Source organism: Macrobrachium nipponense, chromosome 6, assembly GCF_015104395.2.
Source record: "Macrobrachium nipponense isolate FS-2020 chromosome 6, ASM1510439v2, whole genome shotgun sequence".
Taxonomy (NCBI): Eukaryota; Metazoa; Arthropoda; class Malacostraca; order Decapoda; family Palaemonidae; genus Macrobrachium; species Macrobrachium nipponense.
In genome coordinates, this window is record NC_061108.1 from 28945125 (window position 1) to 28966772 (window position 21648).

The 21648-nt window shown below is 43.3% G+C and overlaps 1 protein-coding gene across 1 annotated transcript in view; it reads right to left on the reverse strand.

The window, feature by feature from the left end:
* LOC135216474 (uncharacterized) overlaps window positions 1-21648 on the reverse strand; it is a 247331-nt gene that overhangs the window by 175361 nt on the left and 50322 nt on the right. The window contains exon 6 of the mRNA XM_064251843.1: window positions 1423-1755. Coding sequence (XP_064107913.1) covers window positions 1423-1755 — 333 coding nt within the window. The remainder of the gene's footprint in view (window positions 1-1422; window positions 1756-21648) is intronic.

Genomic DNA, 21648 nt, shown 5'->3' on the forward strand with positions numbered 1-21648 from the left:
GCGGTTTTTGACCATTTCGGTAGAGTCAAAGTTGACCGAAGGTTGAAATTTTGGCACTTATCGTTATTTATATGAAAATATTTCAAAACTGATAAAAGCTACAACCATGGGTTGTTTTTAGTTGTATTGTGCATGAAATTGTGCACATTTCCATATATAAAACTTTATGTAACGGCTAATTTAAAATGGTGCAAACATTACAACAATCGCACGTATGATTTTTCAGAAGTTACCGTGCTGACGTAAGGAAAGTTTTTTTCATAAATTCACCATAAATCGAAATATTGTGCTAGAGACTTCCAATTTGTTGCAAAATGAAGGTAAATGATTGAATATTACTAAAATATAAGAGTTTAAGCTTACAATTACGATTTTTTACCATTTCGGAAGAGTCAAAGTTGACCGAAGGTTGAAATTTTGGCACTTATCGTTATTTATATGAAATATTTCAAAACTGATAAAAACTACAATCACGAGTATTTTTTGTTGTATTCTACTTGAAATTGCGCACGTTTTCATATATAATACTCCATGTAATGGCTAATTTAAAATGGTGCAAAAATTATGTCAAAGTGACGAAATAATTTCTGAGATGTGTCACTGATACTTTTTTGTGCGATAAGAAAGAAATTCGCGCTTGCGCGCCTGCGTAATGATTGTAAACAAAACAACACCTTTATCTGTGAACTCCCAGCATCCCCCAAGGCACGTGATTCAAAAGTTTTCGGCTAATAGGCCTATAAGTATTTTTCAGCAAATTTTTAAAAAAACTTTTCTATGTCGATGTATAATACGTCCAATCGGCACCCGACAGACAATTTATCTCGACGTAAAATACGTCCAATAGGCGTTTAAGGGTTAATACAATATATAAGCCCAGACATGGAGAAGGAAAGGTAATTTAATTGACTTGGCACAAAATTTAAATAAAAGCTGAATCACACATAAATAAAGATGTAGTAATCTCAAACAAACTTGATTACATATACATAACATACTATATATCCTAGTGACATCACTGATCAAATAACTACTTTCAGCATAGTATGAAAGGCTAATGAATGTCATAAACACACAAACACAGAAAAAAAAGACATAATAACCTTGGGCATTTCCTAATTTCTTCAAAGTGAAGATTGATTCAAGCAAGCATGAGCACACATGTGCCCATGCACACACATTTCTCCACAATATCTTTTATATCACTTGTATACTAAAAACCTCTGCTAAGTTTTGAATTCAATAATGAATCTTGAGATTTTACTACTCATGCAAAAAAATAATATTCTGAGGAGTATACTCTTGAGGTTGAATCATTACACAGTAAACTGAAATGCATTTACTAAAAAAACAGTAATGATATTTTGCAGAAATAAACTATAAAAATAAATTCTGTATATTGCCAAACAGAGACATACTTACTGTAGCAATGGTGTTGTAGAGTAATGTATCACTTCCCCTGAATTTATTTCTCAGTGCAGCAACTCTTGTCTTGATATCATCAGCACTGTAAACAAGTGATGGATGCAACTGGGAATTGGACAACAATGCATCAAGAGGGAAGTAGCCATTCATCAATGATGGCTTTGCTACACTTAAAATAGCATGTATCAAGCACAGGAACATTAACCCAACAGCAAAGTTCATTGTTTCAGGTGATGGTGAGACAGCAAAAACCATCCCTAAATAAATAGGGGAGGTACCAAAAATGACTCCACCATAAAATAACGTAGCCACTGAAGCTGTGAATGACATCTGAAAAATATAAAACCAATGATACAGAAATTACACTTATCTAAAATGTTATTGAAGTATCCATAAGCAAATCTTTCTAAATAAACTTGACTGCTGTCCAACAAGTTGTCTCCACAATAGATTTCATCATGTAAATTTAATATATAAGTCCTAAATTGCAAAGTAACAGAAATTAGGTCACAATTTGGTATCATTATGAAAGGTTGTCAAATACAATACAACAAAATCACAATTTGCCGTAAATTGTATTTTTCCTAACTATACAAACCTGAGGGCCTTTAACAATAGGATACTTAGCGGCAGCTGGAACCGGTCGTAAGCTTTCGAACAAGGTGGTTCGGTAGTTAACTGCTTGTCCGATAGTTGGGAGTCCCGCCCGACTGGAAGGTAAACATTCACTTTGCTTCAGGCCCAGGAACAGAGTGAGGGGTGGCATGAGGTTGGACTATGTGTAAAGGACCTCAGGTTTGTATAGCTAGGAAAAATACAATTTACGACAAATTGTGATTTGTTCCGACACGTAATACAAACCCTCGGTCCTTTACATATGGAAGACTCATTTATTGGTGGGTGGAATCTGAGTCTTATGAACAGACTGGAGTTTGTCCGACCTTGGTTCCCTCCCTGGTCGTAAGAGCAGAGGGAGGGATCCTAGCCTCTGTCCAACTGATCGGGGTGTGCACCGCAGGATTAGTGGTCAGACCTCTGGACCAAATTCATAATAGGGGGGCAAGCGTGCCTCTTATGAACAGCAAGCAAGAACTAGTTCCTACTCAAGAGCCAAATATAAAGTCTTGGGTTTGTCTCTTGTTGGCATCCACTCCCCCCCTTGTTAGGGGAGTGAAGGATAACGCTCCTATCCCTAATAAAAGGGATAGGACGGGGCTCAGTCGCATAGCTTACCTGCATCGGCATCCTGTCCAGCATAGTGATGACTGCCACCCTCTGCCCGCAGGGAGAGGTAAGAAAAGTGGATGAAAAGAAGCCAGCCCCACACTCATTCACTCTCCCATTCATGCAGTCTTACAAGGATGAGATGCTATCTTGTCCGGCGAGGGAGCTGGGTAAGCTACACAACTTGTTGAGCAGCCACCACGGGTCCCAAGGAAAAAGTTTTTCAAGGACTTGTGGGCGATATCCTGTAGGTACAAGGAGGTAAAAGTGGTCTGGTTGGCCCAAACCCTTGCCTTCAGCACCTGTGCCGCGAAGTTCTTGCGGAACGCAAGGGTTGGACAAATACCTATGACTTTGTGGGCTCTCGGACGTAGGGTACCGGTGTCGTCACTCCTGTCTGAAGCGTACGCTTTCCGGATTACCTTACGAAGCCAGAATGAAAGTGTGTTCTTGGACACTTCCTTCTTGGTAACCCTGGTGCTCACGAAGAAGGTGACGAGTTCTCTTCAGATAGTGCCATAGCACCCTCACAGGACAAAGCAGCATCTCATCCGCATCGTTGTTGGTGAAGTCCTTCAGGGAGGGGATCGTGAATGACTCGAACCGGTCATCAGGGACCGAAGGATTCTGAGTCTTCGCTACGAAGTCCGGGACGAAATCGAGCATCACCGATCCCCATCCCCTCGAGTGCTTGACATCGAAAGAAAGACCATGCAGTTCCCCCCCTCTTTTTGCCAATGTCAGGGCCAGCAGAAAGAGGGTCTTGAGGGTCAGATCCCTGTCTGATGACTCTTCGAGTAGCTCGAAGGGTCTGCAAGTCAAACTCCTAAGGACGAGAGTCACATCCCACCCTGGGGGCCTGAGTTCCCGGGTGGGGAAGACCTCTCGAAGCTCTTCATCAGGAGGGAGATTTCCATGGAGGTGGAAATGTCCACTCCCCGCAGTTTAAGGACTAGGGCCAGGGCGGCTCTGTAGCCTTTAACTGCGGAGACGGAGAGGAGCTTCTCTCGGCGAAGGAAGACGAGGAAATCTGCTACCTGCTGAAGAGTGGCTCTGAGTGGAGAGACCCCGTCCACGACACGAACCACTGAAGACGGACCACTTCCCCTGGTACACCGCTGCAGAAAAGCCTCTCGCTCCCAAGAGATGGTGGATAACAGCCAGCCGTGAAGACACAGGGACCGAACCGCTCAGTGGTATCGTTCCACATGTGGTTGGCACAGGAGGTTGTGCCAGGGGGGAATCTCTCTCAATGCCTTGGCAAGAAGAGCCAGCAGGTCCAGATACCAAACAGCCTGAGGCCATTTAGGTGCCACCAGAATCATCCAAAGATTCGCAGTGACCAGCACCCTGCTGATCACCTTGCGAATCAGACAGAACAGGGGAAGGGCGTAGACGAGGAGGTTGTCCCATGGGTGTTGAAACGCGTCCTCTGCAGCTGCCCAAGGGTCCGGCACAACTGAGAAGAAAACCATGAGTTTCCTGTTGTGCCGGGTGACGAACAGATCTACGACTGGACGCCCCCACAGGTCAAACAGCCTTTCCGCCACGTCTGGGTGAAGAGACCATTCGGTCCCGATCACCTGATTCTGACGGCTGAGCTTGTCTGCAAGTACGTTCCTCCTGCCTGGAATGTATCTGGCTGACAGCTCTACCAAGTGGGCAGTGCACCTGCATCGTCAACTGGTGCAACGGGAGGGACACCAAGCCCCCATTTGTTGACGTATGCCACTACCGCGGCGTTGTCGCTCATCAACACCACTGAGTGTCCCATCACTCGTTCCCGGAACTCTTGGAGAGCGAGGAACGCTGCCTTGAGCTCCAGGACGTTGATGTGAAGGTGCATGTCATGATGGTCCCACACACCTACAACCAGCAACTCCTCCAGGTGTGCGCCCCAACCCTCGGTCGATGCATCTGAGAACAGCAGCATCTCCACCACTCCTTTAGCCTCCATTGAAGAGACTGCAGGTGAAGACGCCTGTGAGGGACTAACTTCTCGAGAGATGACAGATGACTGATCATAACCTGCCACTACTGAGCTGGCTGCTCCTGTCGAGATAGGAACCGTCCGGCTGTCTCCCTGAACCTGCTGAGTCTGTGGGGAAGACTTGTCCTGCTACCGAGTCGATCAGCATGCCCAGGTACTTCACCCTCTGCTTGGGCTCGAGATCTGACTTCTCGAAGTTCACCACGATCCCCAGATCGTGGCAGAATTTGAGGAGTCGATCCCTGTCCTGTAGCAACTGTGAGCTCCCACACACCACGACCAGCCAATCATCAAGATACCTCAGAAGACGTATCCCTACCAAATGGCCCCAAGCAGTCACCAGAGTGAACACTCGCGTGAACACCTGTGGGGCAGTTGAGAGACCGAAGAAAAGTGCCCTGAATTGGTACACCGTACCGTCGAGGATGAAGCGGAGGTACTTCCTGGAGGACTGATGGATGGGTATCTGGAAATCCGCATCCTTCAGGTCCACAGAAAGCATGAAGTCGTTCTCCCTGACGGAATTGAGCACGGAGCGTGCCGTTTCCATCATGAATCGAGTCTGGCGAACGAATCGGTTCAAGGGAGAGAGATCTATCACCGGGCGCCAGCCCCCGATGACTTCTCCACCAGGAAAAGTCGGCTTTAGAAGCCCAGTGACTGATCCTGTACGATCTCCACAGCTCATTTGCTCAGCATGACATCTACCTCTTGCCGAAGTGCTACGTCCCTGGCTGAACCGGGACGTACGTCTGCAGATTGACTGGGTTGGAGGTGAAGGGTGGCCGCGACTCGAAGGGTAGTCGATATCCCTCCTGAAGGACATCTACTATCCAGGTCTCAGCTCCGTAGCGCTGCCAAGTTGCCCAATGGCTCGCCAGGCACCAGGCACTCCCCCACTTCCGGCAGCAGGTGAGGGGGAATGCCATCCCTAGCGTTTCCCCTTCTTTGACTTCTTCCTGGATCCTCCTCGGGAAAAGGAGGACTGGGAGGAGGGCTGACGATCACTCCTTACAGCAGAAGTCGAAGGCTGGGTCTTTCCTCTCGGCCTTGACGAGGAAGTCGCCTTGGCTGCAGAGGAAGCGCTAGCCAAGCTCCGAGGCTTTGCCGCAGTGACTTGAGGCTGCCCAGCTGCCTTCGAGACTGCCTGGTGGACTAGGCGGTCACTGTCTTCAGTGCGCCGCTGTTCCACCGCAGCATCCACTATCTCTCTAGGGAAGAGAGAGGAGGAACCCAGCACCGGTCCATTCCTCAGACCCAAATATGCCTCATGCCCTGCCGACCTGGTAACTTGAGCGAGGACTGTGTTCCGACGTCTCAGAACCAGGTTGGCCCACAGGTTGGCTGTCTGGTGGGCCAGGTAGGAAATAGCCCTACCTCCAGATGACAATCTCCCAAAAGCTGGGTCTCCTTTGGGAGTGATGTTTCCCGAGGAGGCCGCGACTCTGGACACCATGAGGGACCACAGGTCCAGCCAGGAGACTGCTTGGAATGCTGCCATGGCAGTTGCTTCCAAAGCCAGTGCCTCTTCCTGCGAGAACCAGAGGTTCTCGGCCAGCAAGTGTTGAAGAGACACCTTCGGAGTTAGCCTAGCTAGCTCCGGGTTAACTTGTTTGGGCAGCAGCGGGTCCTCTGATGGCAGGTAGAGCCGCCTCTGTCGTAGTAGAGGAGGGGGAAGCAGCTTGGTTGACCTGCCAGACCTAAGTGATCCCTCCTGTCCGGAGACGAGAGAGTTCACCTGGCCCAACACACCGTCGGCCAAGGAGGACCGGGGCAGACCCACTGTCGTCCTGGGTTCCTTCTTAGGCCCCCAGAACGACTCCAGCCTCAATGGAGGCTCGGAGGGAGGGAGCACCGATCCTTCCCCGAGGTCATTGTGCTGATGAATCAGCGCAATGACCTCTGCAAACGACCTCTGGATCTCGGGAGTGATCGCATGCTAAGGAGATGGACCATCAAGTCCATCCAGGGAGAATACTTCCCAAGATCCTCCTCCTTCCACAGGAGGAACCACGGCAGACCCCTCTTGGTCTCCTCCAACCACTTGGGCGTACGATCTGGTCGGTCCTAAGACCGTACCAGGCTCGTAGGCCCTTGCGGTGGGACCGTGAGAAGTGCACTCCTCATGGTCACTCCTGATCACCTTGCTCCTCACGGTGTAGCCCGAGGAGGTTGAAGCGATAGAAGAGGCAGACCTGACGCTCCCCCCTGCCTACCAGCAGAGCCGGTGTGCTGGGGGGCTGCAGGCAATCGCCAACCCGCGGTGACGATCGGGCTGCAGGTCTAGTCCCGCGGTCTCCCTGAGGAGAGCCACTGGACTGAGAACGGTAGCGACGGTCCCGAGCATCAGGAGAGCTGCTACCTGTCAACCTATCCGTCCGGTCCTGGTGGGAGCAACGGTCGGGAGACCTGTAGAGTCCACTGGCGCGGAGGGAGCGTGCACCATCCTCGCGACGTGTCACGGTACCTGGCCCAGTGAGACTGGGCCTGGTGACCGGGGGACCTCTTCCTCACCTCAACCCGCATCTTGCTTGGTGAGACGTTCCTGCGCGAAGTCAGATTAATCAACAGATATCACAAGTTTAACATACGTCTAGAATTTGAGAAATATCTAGAAGTGTTTGTGAACTATCGGTGATAAGATTAGTGTGAAAATAGTAGGATAAAGCGTCTTCTAAGTTAGTTTATCAAGTGAAATACTGTAAATCAGAACAAGATGGCAGTAAGTTCCAACTGCAAGAAAAAATGGCGAGATTTAGCTTGCTTGGCAAATTCGCAATACAGCAGGAAGGGAACTGGCATTTCTCATCTATGAGATCAGCAACAGTCCTAACCAAAAAGATACAAAAGCATTCATAGATATATTAGAAGGATATAATCCTTCAAACTGGAACAAATCAAATGAAAACATCTTGAAAATAATTGAAGAAGTTCCAAATAAAATCCAAGTGGTCAAGAGACTCATAAAGAAAATATACATAAACCAACATATTCCGACAAAGAAAATGAATAAGGTGAACCTTGTGAATATCCTAATTGATGCATTAGGAAAAAGAATGCCAAAAGCATGTAAACTGTGTAAGGTGTGGTATAGCATAGTTAATCAACAAAACCTAATCAGAAAATGTGCTGCATGCAACATTCCGACCCATCCACAGTGTGCTGAGGTAATGCAAGATATGAGAAAAGACACAAGAATTTTTTGCTCAACATGTCTACCATGGATAGACAATGTTATTAAATCAAGATTGAATGTACAAATAGTTGAGGATGAAGAAGAAGTAAGAAGAAGAGAAGAAGAAGAAGACGGAAGAGAAGTAAACAACTGAAATGACAGAAAAAGATAAGGAAAACAAAGAACAAGATAAAAGTATGGATGCAGAGATACTCATTGATACTACTTATGAGGCAATAAAGCAGCATACCTACGAAGAAATAAATTACGATATGACAACACAAAAGAAAGCAAATCCCACCGAAAGAGAGACTACCCAGATCTACACAATGACGGGAAAGAGGAGGAAAAAATATACAAAAAAGACAAAGTCTGCAACCTTTTGAAAAGAGGGAATTGCAGATTTGGAGAAAAATGTTACTACAAACATCCTAAGGTATGTCACAACTATGAAATCTATGGTAAATATGCATACCTAGATGGCTATGAGGATGATTGCAGAGATCTACATCCAAAAATATGCAAAAACCTTAAAGAAGGAAAAAGGATGTAAGTTCGACAAAAAAATGTAAATATATGCACCCCCCCTGTAGCCATGAAACAAAATCAAATAAATAACCAATCAAGTAATAAAATCCAAAATAAGAAAGAAACAAATAAAGAGAGGAATGAAGAATATCAGGTAAAAGAAAAAAGCAAGCCATCAACGAGATATGCAGAGGTGTCAGCAAAAAATTTCAAAGAATCAGCTCCAAGATTCTACTCAGTAGATAATAACTGTTTTTATTATGCAAGAGGATATTGCAGATATGGAGAAAATTGCAGATTCAGACACAAAATGAATAATTATGATGAAGGAAGAACAAATATTATGGAAAAGTTGGATTTTTTAATGTCAGAATTTCTGGAAATGAAAAAAAGAACAACATACCAGAACAGGAAAGAGACATGGGAAAATCCTTATTATTACCAATATTAAATGAAGGAGAAAACACGCAAACCATCATAGTGATGAATGCGCAGGGTTTAGTTACGAGTAACTCAAAAAGAAAAATAGAGTACTTAGAAGAACTAACCCAAATTGAAAAGAAAATAGATATAATGAATATAAGTGAAACCTGGTATTCCCAAGAGACTGGGAATGATGATCAAATAAAAGGGCTCCAAACTTATAGATCAGATAGAAAAAATAGGAATCAAGGGGGAACCGCAATATATGGGAAAGACAAAAAACAAGGAAAAATATATGAGAAATATAGTAACTCAGAATGTGAACTAATAGCGGTAGAATTTGAATCTGAAAAATTAATGAACATAGTAATATATAGACCTCCTAATACTAAAGAGTTTGACTTAATAATTGAAAAATTGGATGATATATGTAGAAATCACAAGGACTGGACTATTCTCCTATCTGGAGACTTCAACTTTCCTTTTGTAGAATGGAAAGAACGAATAGGAGATTGTGGTTGTACTTATACATATAAAAAAGAGAGTAATAGTAGTGCAGAAGATAAGAGGCAATTCGAAAAGCTATTAGATATGCTACTAGAATACAACATTCAACAAATAAATCACCTGCCAACAAGAAAGGAAAGTACTTTAGACCTAGTATTTGTGAACGAGATGAATTATGTTAAAGAAATAATTGTTTATAATGCGAGTATTTCAGACCATAATGTCATAGAATTAACAGTTCATTCCAAAGCAAGTGAAAACAGAGATAAACAAGAAATGAAAAAGTGGGAAGGATATGGAAAATACAACTTCTACAGTAAAATATAAAATGGTCAGAAATAAATGAAGAATTAAACAAAGATAAGGATAACATTTTCGTAAGTGATGACATAAGGGTAAAATACGGAGATATTATATAAAATATTAGAGAAAATAGTGGATAAATATATACCGAAGAAGAAAAGTAAACATCAGTCATGCATACCAAGAGACAGAAGGATATTGTTCCAGAAAATCAGAAAGTGGAAAAAAGGTCTTGCAAAAGAAAAAAATGCATGGAAAGTTATAGAACTAAAAAAGTAATATAGAAAATGCAGAACAAAAGATTATACAATCAAAAGAAAATGAAAAACGGGACTTGGAAGAAAAAACCCTATTAAATATCAAGACAAAAACCCCAAACTATTATACTCATATGCGAAGAAGATGAATAAAAGAAGAATAGAAATAGGCCCTCTAAGAATTGAAGGGAGATTAACGAATGAAAAAAAGGAAATTTGCAACATATTGGCAGAACGATATAAGAGAGAATTCACCTAGAATAGATAATGAAGATAATGATAGAATAAGTATTTGAATAAAAAGTGAATATTTAGCTGACATATATATTAATGAAGCTGATATTGTGCAGGCTATTAATGAAATTAAAAATGGAGCTGCTGCAGGGCCCGATGGAGTGCCTGCTATTTTGTTAAAGAAAGTAGTTCATTCTATCGCAAAGCCACTTGCAATATTATTAAGACAAAGTGTAGATACAGGCAAGATTTATGATGAGCACAAATTAGCATATATTACCCCTACTTTCAAAAGTGGATCAAGACTAGAGGCAAGTAATTATAGGCCTGTGAGTCTAACATCACATATTATGAAAGTGTATGAAAGGGTAATGAAGAAAATATTATGAAACATTTAATAAAAAATAATTTGTTTAATAAAGGACAACATGGTTTCGTACCCGGAAAAAGTACACAAACCCAACTGTTAGTCCACCGTGAGAACATATTCAAAAATATGAAAAGCGGAAATGAAAACAGATGTGGTTTATCTAGACTTTGCAAAAGCTTTTGGCAAAGTAGACCACAATATATTAGCGAAGAAAATTAGAAAACACAATATCGTGGATAAAGTAGGAAGATGGTTAAAAGAATTTTTACACAACAGAAAACAGATAGTTATTGCAAACGATGAGAAATCGGACGAAGCCACCGGTAATATCCGGTGTGCCACAAAGTACGGTGTTAGCTGCAATACTGTTTGTTATTATGATTGAAGACATAGACAGTAATGTTAAGGATTCGGTAGTGAGTAGTTTCGCAGATGACACAAGAATAAGTAGAGAAATTACTTGTGATGAAGATAGGAACGCTCTACAAAGAGACCTTAACAAAGTATATGATTGGGCAGAGGTAAATAGGATGGTATTTAACTCTGATAAATTTGAATCAATAAATTATGGAGACAGAGAAAGAAAGCTATATGCATATAGGGGACCTAATAATGAGACAATCACAAATAAGGAAGCAGTTAAAGACCTTGGTGTGATGATGATAGGAACATGTTATGCAATGATCAAATAGCATTCTGTTGGCAAAATGTAAAGCAAAAATGGGAATGTTGTTACGGCACTTCAAAACAAGAAAAGCTGAACACATGATTATGCTTTATAAAACATATGTTCGTAGTCCACTTGAATATTGCAATATGATATGGTACCCACACTATCAAAAGGATATTGCACAAATAGAGAGTGTACAAAGGTCCTTTACAGCTAGAATAGAAGAAGTTAAAGACCTTGACTACTGGGAAAGACTACAATCCTTAAAATTATATAGTCTAGAAAGGAGAAGAGAACGCTACATGATAATTCAGGCATGGAAACAGATAGAAGGAATAGCAGAAAACATCATGGAACTAAAAATATCAGAAAGAGCAAGCAGAGGTAGATTAATAGTGCCTAAAACTATACCAGGAAAAATAAGGAAAGCGCACAGGACATTAATCCACTACGCACCAGCATCGATAATGCAGCGTCTATTCAATGCGTTGCCAGCTCATCTGAGGAATATATCAGGAGTGAGCGTAGATGTGTTTAAGAATAAGCTCGACAAATATCTAAACTGCATCCCAGACCATCCAAGATTGGAAGATGCAAAATATACCGGAAGATGTACTAGCAACTCTCTGGTAGACATTAGAGGTGCCTCACACTGAGGGACCTGAGGCAACCCGAACGAACTGTAAGGTCTGTAAGGTAAGGTGGGACCGTTGTGTCAACCCTGGGGACAGGGGGATTGCTACGAGAGCGATTGCCGGTCTGGCGGGAGTCGCCTGAGCGACTGCCACCAGTCTTCCGCTCCATGCCTGGGTCCCGGCAGTGAGCAGGCTCAGCGGTCTGGACCCTGGCTGCACGGTCACCCGCGGGTGACCATACACTCGGTACCGCTTGCGAACGAGTGGCCGAGACGGTTCCCGATGCCAAGGTAGAGCCTCTGGCACCAGGAGAAGAGGTACCGGTGGTAGCCCGTCTTCTTCCTTGCGGAAGGAGAGACGATCCCTGTTCCCAAGGAACAGGAGGACCAGTGGAAGCCCCAACTGTCCCACCAGAGTGGGACAGACCCTTAGAGGTCTCTGAGCGAGACTTCTTAGGGGGGGAGGAGGCCACCTTCTTCTTCCTTGGCTATGGGGCCTTGGAAGTCGAAGGGGAAGAGGAGGCTGCAGATGACGACGAAGAAGACGACGACACCTTCCTCTTCTTCTTTGTCTGCTTCCTCAGGACCACCGTCAGGTCCTCCATCCAGGATGGAGCTGGGGCAGTTGCCGAAGCAACACGGCCCAGCTGCACCTGTCCGGAGGGACCTGCGGTGGGAGCAGCAGCACCATGGGCTGGAGCGAAGACGGCACGAACTGGAACCGGGGCAGTGACAACTGGAACTGGCAGCAGGTCGAGCAGGGAACTCTTGGGGCACCGAAAGTCAGGGGCTGGGGCAAGGGCAGCAAAACCAGGCGGTGGGGTCGTCTCCTTTCTCGGCACGCATGGCAGCGGGGCCTGGACCGCAGCTGTAGGGGTCACCATCGCCACATGCTGAGTGCAAACTAGGTGGGGAGGAGCGGCATACCCAGGCGTCGACACCGTTGTCGTCGTAGACGTCACCTGGCCATGCGTCACCGGACTGGCACCCTGTACAGCCAGGTGATGCAATAGCCCCTGAAAAATCGGCGTGCCCAGGAGTCCCAGCAGGTACCAGACCTGCTCGAGATCACCACCCACAGCAGCAAACATACCTGAGGAGGCAAGGGTTGGGTTGGGGGGGGGGAGTTCCCACCCCGGGTGAACGGAAGACCCCAAGTACAACTGCACGTCGGGGTGCCGCGGCCCCTCTTCTACACTCGACTGGTCAAGTGAAGAACCCGATATGTCCCCCAAAGGGGAAGGAGCCATACATGGGAGCCAACACGGAGGGAGTAAAGAAGAAAACGTGTCCTTAACCAATGGTGTTGCTGGAGAGCCTACCGACGACACCTTGGCTGGTTTACGCGCTGTCTTCCTCCCCTCGTAGCGCTCCCACTGCTCCTCCGACCAAGACACACAAACAATACAAGTGTCGGCGAGAGAGTCTCGCCCTTGGCACCGATTACATACTTCATGAGGATCAACATCCTCGAGTGATCTAAAGGCCCCGCACCTACGGCCCTCCACGCCAGGGCACAATCTCTGGCTGACTGGGGGGCGGGGAGGTCTCTCCGTCTCGTGGCTGCTCATTTTCAGCCAAAGACAACACAAATTCAATGAAAAAAGGAATAGCGATTACTTACAGTCACACTCCAAGTACTACCAAAGACACAATCATACACAGAGACTTCGTCAAGTGAAGGCAAAAGCAAACGACAATAGCGGGCAGAGCGGCGAACAACACATCTTACTCCGTCGGCGGCCGAAAGCAAAGAGAATGTTTACCTTCCAGTTGGGCAGGACTCCCGACTATTGGACAAGCAGTTAACTACCGAACCACCTTGTTCGAAAGCTTACGACAGGTCCAGCTGCGCTGTAAGTATATTCCATATGTAAAGGACCAAGGGTTTGTATTACGTGTCGGAACAAATAAATCTTGCTTATAACAACTAAAACATAGTACGTATAATCTATCATTCTATTTTGATAATAAATGTAAGTACAGGCGGCCCGCGGTTAACGGCGCAATCACTCAACGGCGAATCGGTTTTACGGCGGTCGTCAAAAATATTCATTAAAAAAATAAGGCATTTCAAAGGTATCTTTACGGCACAAATTTCAGTTAACAGCGCAGCTAGCGCCGTTGTCTAACGAGTTCATACATTTGTAGAAATGCCGTTCAGACCATAAAGGTTATGCAAATTATATTAATAAATTTTATGGAGAGTTATTACGTAGGTATTAGGGTAAAATATATGCCTCTGACGCCGTTCTATGCCGAAAATATCGAGTTACATAAGTGCAAATGTAGCTATGGATGTGTCGATTTATAAATGTTCATGCTTTTGTTTAAAATGTGTATGAAAATGTATTACGTGAAAGGCATTTTTATTTCTGTACAGAAATATGATACAAAGGCAGCTTTTGAAACTGCCCTTCACGTTATCAAAAACGATGTTTTTTCATGTTCTTTTTTGTAAGCCGCCGCCAGCCGCTCTTCCGAGAATGTTGATTTAAAAAAAGTGCAAATTAGCGATCGATGTGTCGATTTTATAAATGTTTATGCTTTTATGTTTAAAATGTGTATGAAAATGTATTACGAATAGGGTATTTTTATTTCTGTGCAGAAATATGATAAAAAGGCAGCTTTTGAAACTCCCCTTCAAGTTATCGACTACAATGTTTTTTTCAAGTTCGTTCTTGTATGCCGCCGTCTGCCACTCTTCCGAAAATATAGAGTTAAAAAAAGTGCAAATTTAGCGATCGATGTGTCAATTTTTCAAATGTTTATGCTTTTATGTTTAAAATGTGTATGAAAATATATTACGTAAAGGTATTTTCATTTTTGTACAGAAATAAGATACAAATTAAGGCAGCCTTTGTAACTACGCTCCACGTTGTCAGGGGATGGTTTTTCATATTCGTTCTTGTCCGCCAGTTCCGAAAAATGCATTGTGTTATTTTATTAATTATGTATCTTTTCCATAAATCCTTTAAAAAAGTTATACTTATTTCACTGTATCCAAGAATATTGTATGTATTCTCATATTATTGTATTTTAAAATACTACGGCAAACTTAAGCCCGTATTCCGCGGAGCGGCCAATGTTGTGGTTTGAAATCAGCTGATGAATACGAGTTTGTTTCACCATAACGCAATTCTGAGCGAATGCTCTTGCATTCTAGTTAGCATAAACGAATATCTATATACTTGACTTATATGAGACAAAGTTATTTTTCCTTATACAGCGTGTTTTTAGGTGGAAATATTTATTGAATATGTCTCGTTGTGAATGTGAACTACTATTTTTTTCGTTAACAGATTACGTTGGCGGCATGTTTATTGCGTAAAAAATTACGTGATTCCCGTTTCGCAATAATCCTTTATATCATCGTAATACAAACTTTACGTTATTTATCTTATAACGGCGTGAAACCAACAGTAAAATGTGTTCTTTCAAGCACAGTAGTTTTGATTAAAATGATTTTATCCCAATTTTATCTACAGTTGTGTGTGATGGCAGACGTTTACTGTAGTTTTATCCTTGTTGCCGATCTACGATAATAGTCATTAGCAGCTTGAACAGCTTTCTCAGCTTCAGTTTATAACTAGGTTTTAATTTAACGGTATATTTTCCCGATTATCTTTAATCTATATTGCTCTCTGATCTATAGGGAATAAAGTTATTACATTAAGATATCTCAGTTCTATTCTATAACATAACGCCATTTATAACAAATACGGTAATGTTGCACTGTAGTACGATGATCGAAATACAAGCCAAACAGATGTTATCCAGTTCGGTTGTACTTAGAAAAAAAAAAAAAAAAAAAAAAAAAAAGTCGTTTCTCGTTCGGTTGTTCATGGCTGTACACGTTCACGCAACGAGTATAACGTTAAAACCATACTTTCATCATTCTCTTTTGCTGTTATTGAACTTATGTAACTAGAAGATGGAAAAAGTTAGGCCATTGTAATTTGATATCTCATAAAATCGGACTATCGTAAGACTAATGATCGTAACCTGAACACTACAGCTACCTGTACACTGTATAAACTTTATTATATCTTTACATACTCTAGACACCCACATGTACTGTACAGTAAATTCTATAGTACTATACTGCATAAATATGATTTTACTTATTGCGCCGTTGTGGGATTACGGCGCCTTTGACTGGTCTAGAGTTTCGAAAGAAGGTGTGCGGCGGCCATAGGTTTTAAAATCGCTCGGCGTCGAAAATCGCTTAGTGTCGGTGGCCAGGAACGGAACCCCTGCCGCTAACCGAGGGCAGCCTGTATTTTTGGCTTGTTGCATCACTCAGCCAAGTTGTACCATAGATTAACGATAACAGCTATCACTTTAACATTTACAGAAATTACGTAAGTAACCTTTGCTATTCTCAATGGGAGGCACAGTGTTGAATATCTTGGTTGGAGCTTCTCATACCCAAACTCCAAAGCTACAAATCCCTAAATGACAGACAACCTGTGCTGCACCTAGAGCATGCCAAAAAAAATTATATCCTGATTTCTCTCCAGAAGCAAGGAACACTAAATCCTCTATGGAGGACAACAGTTTTGGGGACTCAGTACATCTTATTTCCTGGTACTAAGTCCATAAGCCTTACCCATAGGAACAATATCAAAGGATGTAAAAAATGAAAATGAAAACACTTTTACAGTGCAATGAAAGTGGAAAACATTTAGAATTCTGGAAGTTTTTAAAGAAATGGAATAAAAGGGGAGAGAAATATATACACACACTCAAACTGACATGGTTCTGTGGGCAGGAGCCACGACCTTATTAAATAGCCCAGTAAGCACTTATCAAAATCCTAAATGAACCTAAAATGCAATTGATCTCCTTGGCTAACAAGACTTCAAGATGGCAATCTGTCCAGTATCAAAGAAAAGAATTTCACCAACAGGTGAGCTTCACTGATGAAAATGCATTTTGCTATACACATTAGGAATTAATGAAATGGGAAATGCACTGGAAATAAGGGACATTTTGTGCCTGACAACTATTACAGAACAGAATTGCACAACAGTCCATCAACACCAAGTAGCTGTAGTCTGTGGTATCCAAAATGGAGGGAAAGTGAAATATTAAGGCTGTCCTATCTGCGAAGCACTGGCATCCATCTCCCTGGTTTCTGGGTCAGATTAAGCAGAGATACACCACAGCCACCAGTGTCACAGAGACTTGTGGATACAGTGACCACTGTGAAAGCAAGATCTACTTCCCTCTGCTCAGTCTATCTATAACACATCCTGAATTTTTAGCATGAACCTTTGAATGATTTCACTTTCACTAGTATCTACCTACATAAAAATTTCCAACACGAGGCAATGCAGTGGTTCCAATCTTGTTCTTCTTGTTCTTCCAACTCAAAAGCTAGTGAGAGACAGCCAGAAAAAATGTCTTTAGTTCAAGGAAGATAAGGTTCTACTTTATATCTGTACTGACCAAGTACCTGTCTTACTACCAAAAAATTAGTTTCCCAATGATGTATAAGGAGTACATGAAGAATTGGACTTCTAGAGCTCAAGGAACCAAATGGACACCTGCCCTGAAATGAGCTGGGTCCTACAACCACTGGACATCTAGAAAAATTTATTCTGGGGTTGCCTCAAGGTATGAATCTAGGAGAACACAAGCCATCAACACTTCATTAGTCATAAATGCAGGGATCTCACCGAGAAGTGCCAGCGGGAACCAGCTCTTGTAAAATTTGGTTGCCTTTGAAATTGCTAGATTACTGCCTGCACTATCAAGACCCTGATTACTGAAGGATGTTCCCGAAATATCAGCATCCATCACCTTCCACATTGCACCTCTGGTATGGACGAAGTCCAAAATATCTGCAGGCCAAAAAATCTAACTATTAATAGTCATCATGCATTTCATAATGAAAGATGAAGCTTGGCCAATCTTTTAAGACTTCTCCCATGACACATTTATAGCTCATGATAAAGGCAGACCAATATACCTATACAATCTGGACTTTCAGAAAAGGATTTGACAAAGATTGGACAGACAACTGAGTAATTAACAGACAACAAAGAATGGTCAACAAATGGAATCCTCTTGTTGGCAAAATCTCACTGGTGGTGTGCATCAATGTTCAGTACTATATTCTTTATTACCTTCATAAATGACATGGAATTCAGGCTGACTGGCAAAATAAAGTTTGGTGATGACACAAAAATGAATGTCAGTGCCAATAACGAAAATTAAATGGTTTTCAAAGGACCTGAAGAAAACAGGTGTGTGCTTGGTAACATGGCATGTGCCATTCAACTTACATAAATGCAAAGTCATACTCATGATATGAAACCAAAAATACCTAGTACTTAGCAAGAAGATACATGGTTGTCATTATGATTAAGATGCTAGATTCATTAAATAAAAATTTACAGATAGGAGAAAAGAAACCATATTAACCTTAAAATTTTAGATTTTCTAGTTAGACCCCACACGAGAGACACCTTGAATATCAAAGGAGGCTAAAATATTTTATCTAGAGGAAAATGTAGATTAAAGGGTCAGTTTATAAAAATACTCAAAATACTAAAGTGTACTTTACGTAAACAACAAAAAACATTCACCTTCGGTATAAACACAACCATATTTGATGAACAGTAGAAACTGGAATGAAAAAAGTTGCTATTGTAGCAACATTTCCCATATAGGAGAGCCTCATTTTGGGTTGAGTAACTATTTACTCTTTTAAAGGAGTCTCCTTGGAACCCAAGAGGTGAAGTCATTTTGCTAGAGGGGTCCTGGAAAACAAATCTCAGGTACTTCCTAGAGTCCTAGTGTATTGGAACATGGAAGTATGCATCCTGCATATCTATAGTTATCATCCAGTCTCCTTGGTGAATAGCTGACAGGACTGAGCTGTCTGTTTCTATTCTGAACTTCATTGTTTGGATGAAGAAGTTCAGAATACCAACGTCCAGGACAGGCCTCCAATCATTCTGATGCCTTGGACACTAGTCACAGGGAGAGCGATTGCTGGAGAGGGAGAAGCTGAATCATCCACCTGAGGAAAAGAAAAACCCTCCCAAGAAGGGAGAGTCTAAACTCTATGATGATCCCTCCTCTTATAAACACTCTCCACTGCGACTGTGGCCATGCACGACATTCCTGACAAGGATTAGTTATTGTACAAAAATCAGCATGGCACCTACTGCATGTCATATGTGGGTCCGTGGTAACGGAAGCTAAAAACCTTGAGCTGGAAATTCCATGAATGCCTGGGCAAATGCGTTGATGAGGCCGTGGAGACTCGGTAGAATCTATATCAAGAAATACACACACACACACAAGCACTCTCTAAAAGAAAAGAAAAATGGGCACAAATCAATCGGCTTGGAAGCCAAGCAAAGTGATAGCGTCTTACTCTCCAAAGCGGTCAAGAAAAGACTAAAGACGCCACGAGGTAGTGCGTGGTCTCTGACCAGCCATCACCTCGTATGTGCAAGAGTTGCCAGATCTCACAGATTCCTTGCTTACAATCTTTGATTGTGTTTAACCGGTTCCCAGCTGGCACTTGGAAAATATCCTAACTTATTGTTAAGACCAAGGGTTTGTTCTGCATATGAACAAAGGCGGTAGTATAACCCATCTGTGCTTAAATCCTTGACTACTTCCACAACTTGCTTTTTGAGGAGGGCTATACTTTTCAAGAGAGAGGGCTGAAAACTTCTTTGAGTCTACAGAGTAGGCTGTTAAACTAATAGGAGAGTTTACCATGGAAGGGTTCTCCTTGGAAGGAATTAGGTTTACCTCTTGTAGGACTTTTACTAGCCATGGTTCTCGCCTCTGGCTTTCCAACCTCTCACAAAATAGAGAAGTCTTGCTCCTATAGGAATGTTCTGGAGGACCTGGTTCTCAATTGGGAGAGACAGGTCTGACTGAAGTTTTTCTTGAGGTCCACGTTGAATGGAGGCTGGTTTGTAGACAAGATTGAAAGTGGCCCCTACTCCCTTGAAATGGCAGCTGCAACAGTGAGGAGGCTGTCTTACTGCTAAAAGTAGGCAAAGGTAGTTGACCTGGCTCTCTGGTACGTCTGGCCAACTGAGCTAACAGGTCCTGTGTATTTCTTCTGCAGCCCAACTGTTATCTGTTCCAGGGTGGCTTGTGGAAACAAGCTAGAACAATCCAACAGGGTGAAAAGGAGAGAAGACCTCTGAGAGGGAGTGACTCCTTTAGAGGTGAAATAACACCATAATTCCTTCTTTTTAAGAAGCCCAGTAGAAAAGATTGTCACAAGTTCTTGTGCACCATGTCTTATTGCCTTGTCAGCACAAGAGAGAACCCCCAGCCAATCCAAAGAGAAGTTCTCCTGCAGGGTGGTACACTTTGTTCTCCTGCAGGGCGGTACAGTCTTTTATCTTCTTTCCTATGGCGCTGACCATCCAGTCCAAGAAATTCATGACCTTGAATGCTTTACAGATGCTGTAAATAAAATTATGGCCGAGGTGAATGCAGAGCGACAAGTCACATCAATGAGACTGAAGTCCCCTTGGGAGGAGGCAGAAACTCCTAAAGAAAAAGCTTCCCCAGTAGCATAAGCCAAATACTACAGTTATTGTATCAAGCACAACGAAGGAGTGCAGAAAACTGCCTGGCCCAGGTCTCTCTTGGTTATCAACCATGCGTTAATGTGTGCCAAAGCTTTCCTGAAAGAAGAGGAAAGAACTATCTTTGGTAATCTAGAAGCTCCTGCAGGCTGACGCATCAGGAACATGCAGCCTGGTGAAGAAGGGGCTGCGGAAAAAGACAGACAGGTGATGAACAAAGAAGAACCTCAGAAGAGTGGAATAATTTGAGGTTGGCTGCTCTAGGTCAAAGAGTTCTACATTCAATGAAATCAATGATGTAGCCAGGTCTGGAGGATCATGCAACACTAGAGAAGGCCTTTGCAACAGTTAAAATATTATCTAGTTGACAATGAATAGGGGCAAAGAACGGCTCTTCAGCAGTGGAAGAGGCCGCAACTGACGGATCAGAAGAACTATGTACTCCTAAAGTCACCGAACATTTAACTGTAAGAGGCTGAGCCACAACAGGTGAACCCACTGACACAGGTGAGCTCACTAACACCATCCGAGTGCTCGAACACTGCACGCTTGAACTCTACTGGGCACTCAGGCACCAGGCACTTGGACCTTGGGCACTTAGGCACTGGGCACTCAGGAACTGGATGCTCAGACACTGTATGCTCAAAAATTGGGTGCTCAAATACTAGAGGGCTCGTGGATAATAATGGCCCTTGGGACACTACTAGGAGCTTGGACACTTGACGCTCATCAGCTGAGCGCTAGGACACTGGATGCTCGGAGGTCACTGTAGATACCTGCTGAGCTTGACTGGGAGATATCCAAAAACTGCACAAAGGGCATGGGCTGAGATCCCTCTCTAAGCAGCGTGCCTTTTCAGATGCTAGAAAAGCACAGACTACGCCCTTTCATCTCATGAGAGTCAGAATCACTGGATGATAACGTATGCACATTCAGTAAGACTTCTTTCCACTGGCGGTCCATCAAGTCCTGGGAATGTATGACAGGCTCGACTGAGGAAGCAACTACCCATGGGCAAGCCCCACCGACCTCCCTTGGACTGCAAGTTTGCTTTCTCCCAGGTGAGCACAGGGGCTTAGCAGGGACCTTGGTCTAGCAGCATTGGTGGAAGGGATAGCAATCCCCTCTAAAGACACTGCACTTGCACCACACACTAAACTTGTCCATCAGGACTCTTACCGAATCCCCAATTTGGGAAATGGTACTCCCAAGAAGCTTAAATTTCTTGTCATCTCAAGCCTCGAGGCTGGCAATAGGAATGGGTTTCGAAATATGGGAGCCAGGTGGCGGAATAGCAGGAAAAGTCGGAGGACTGGAGATAAGGGAGAGAGC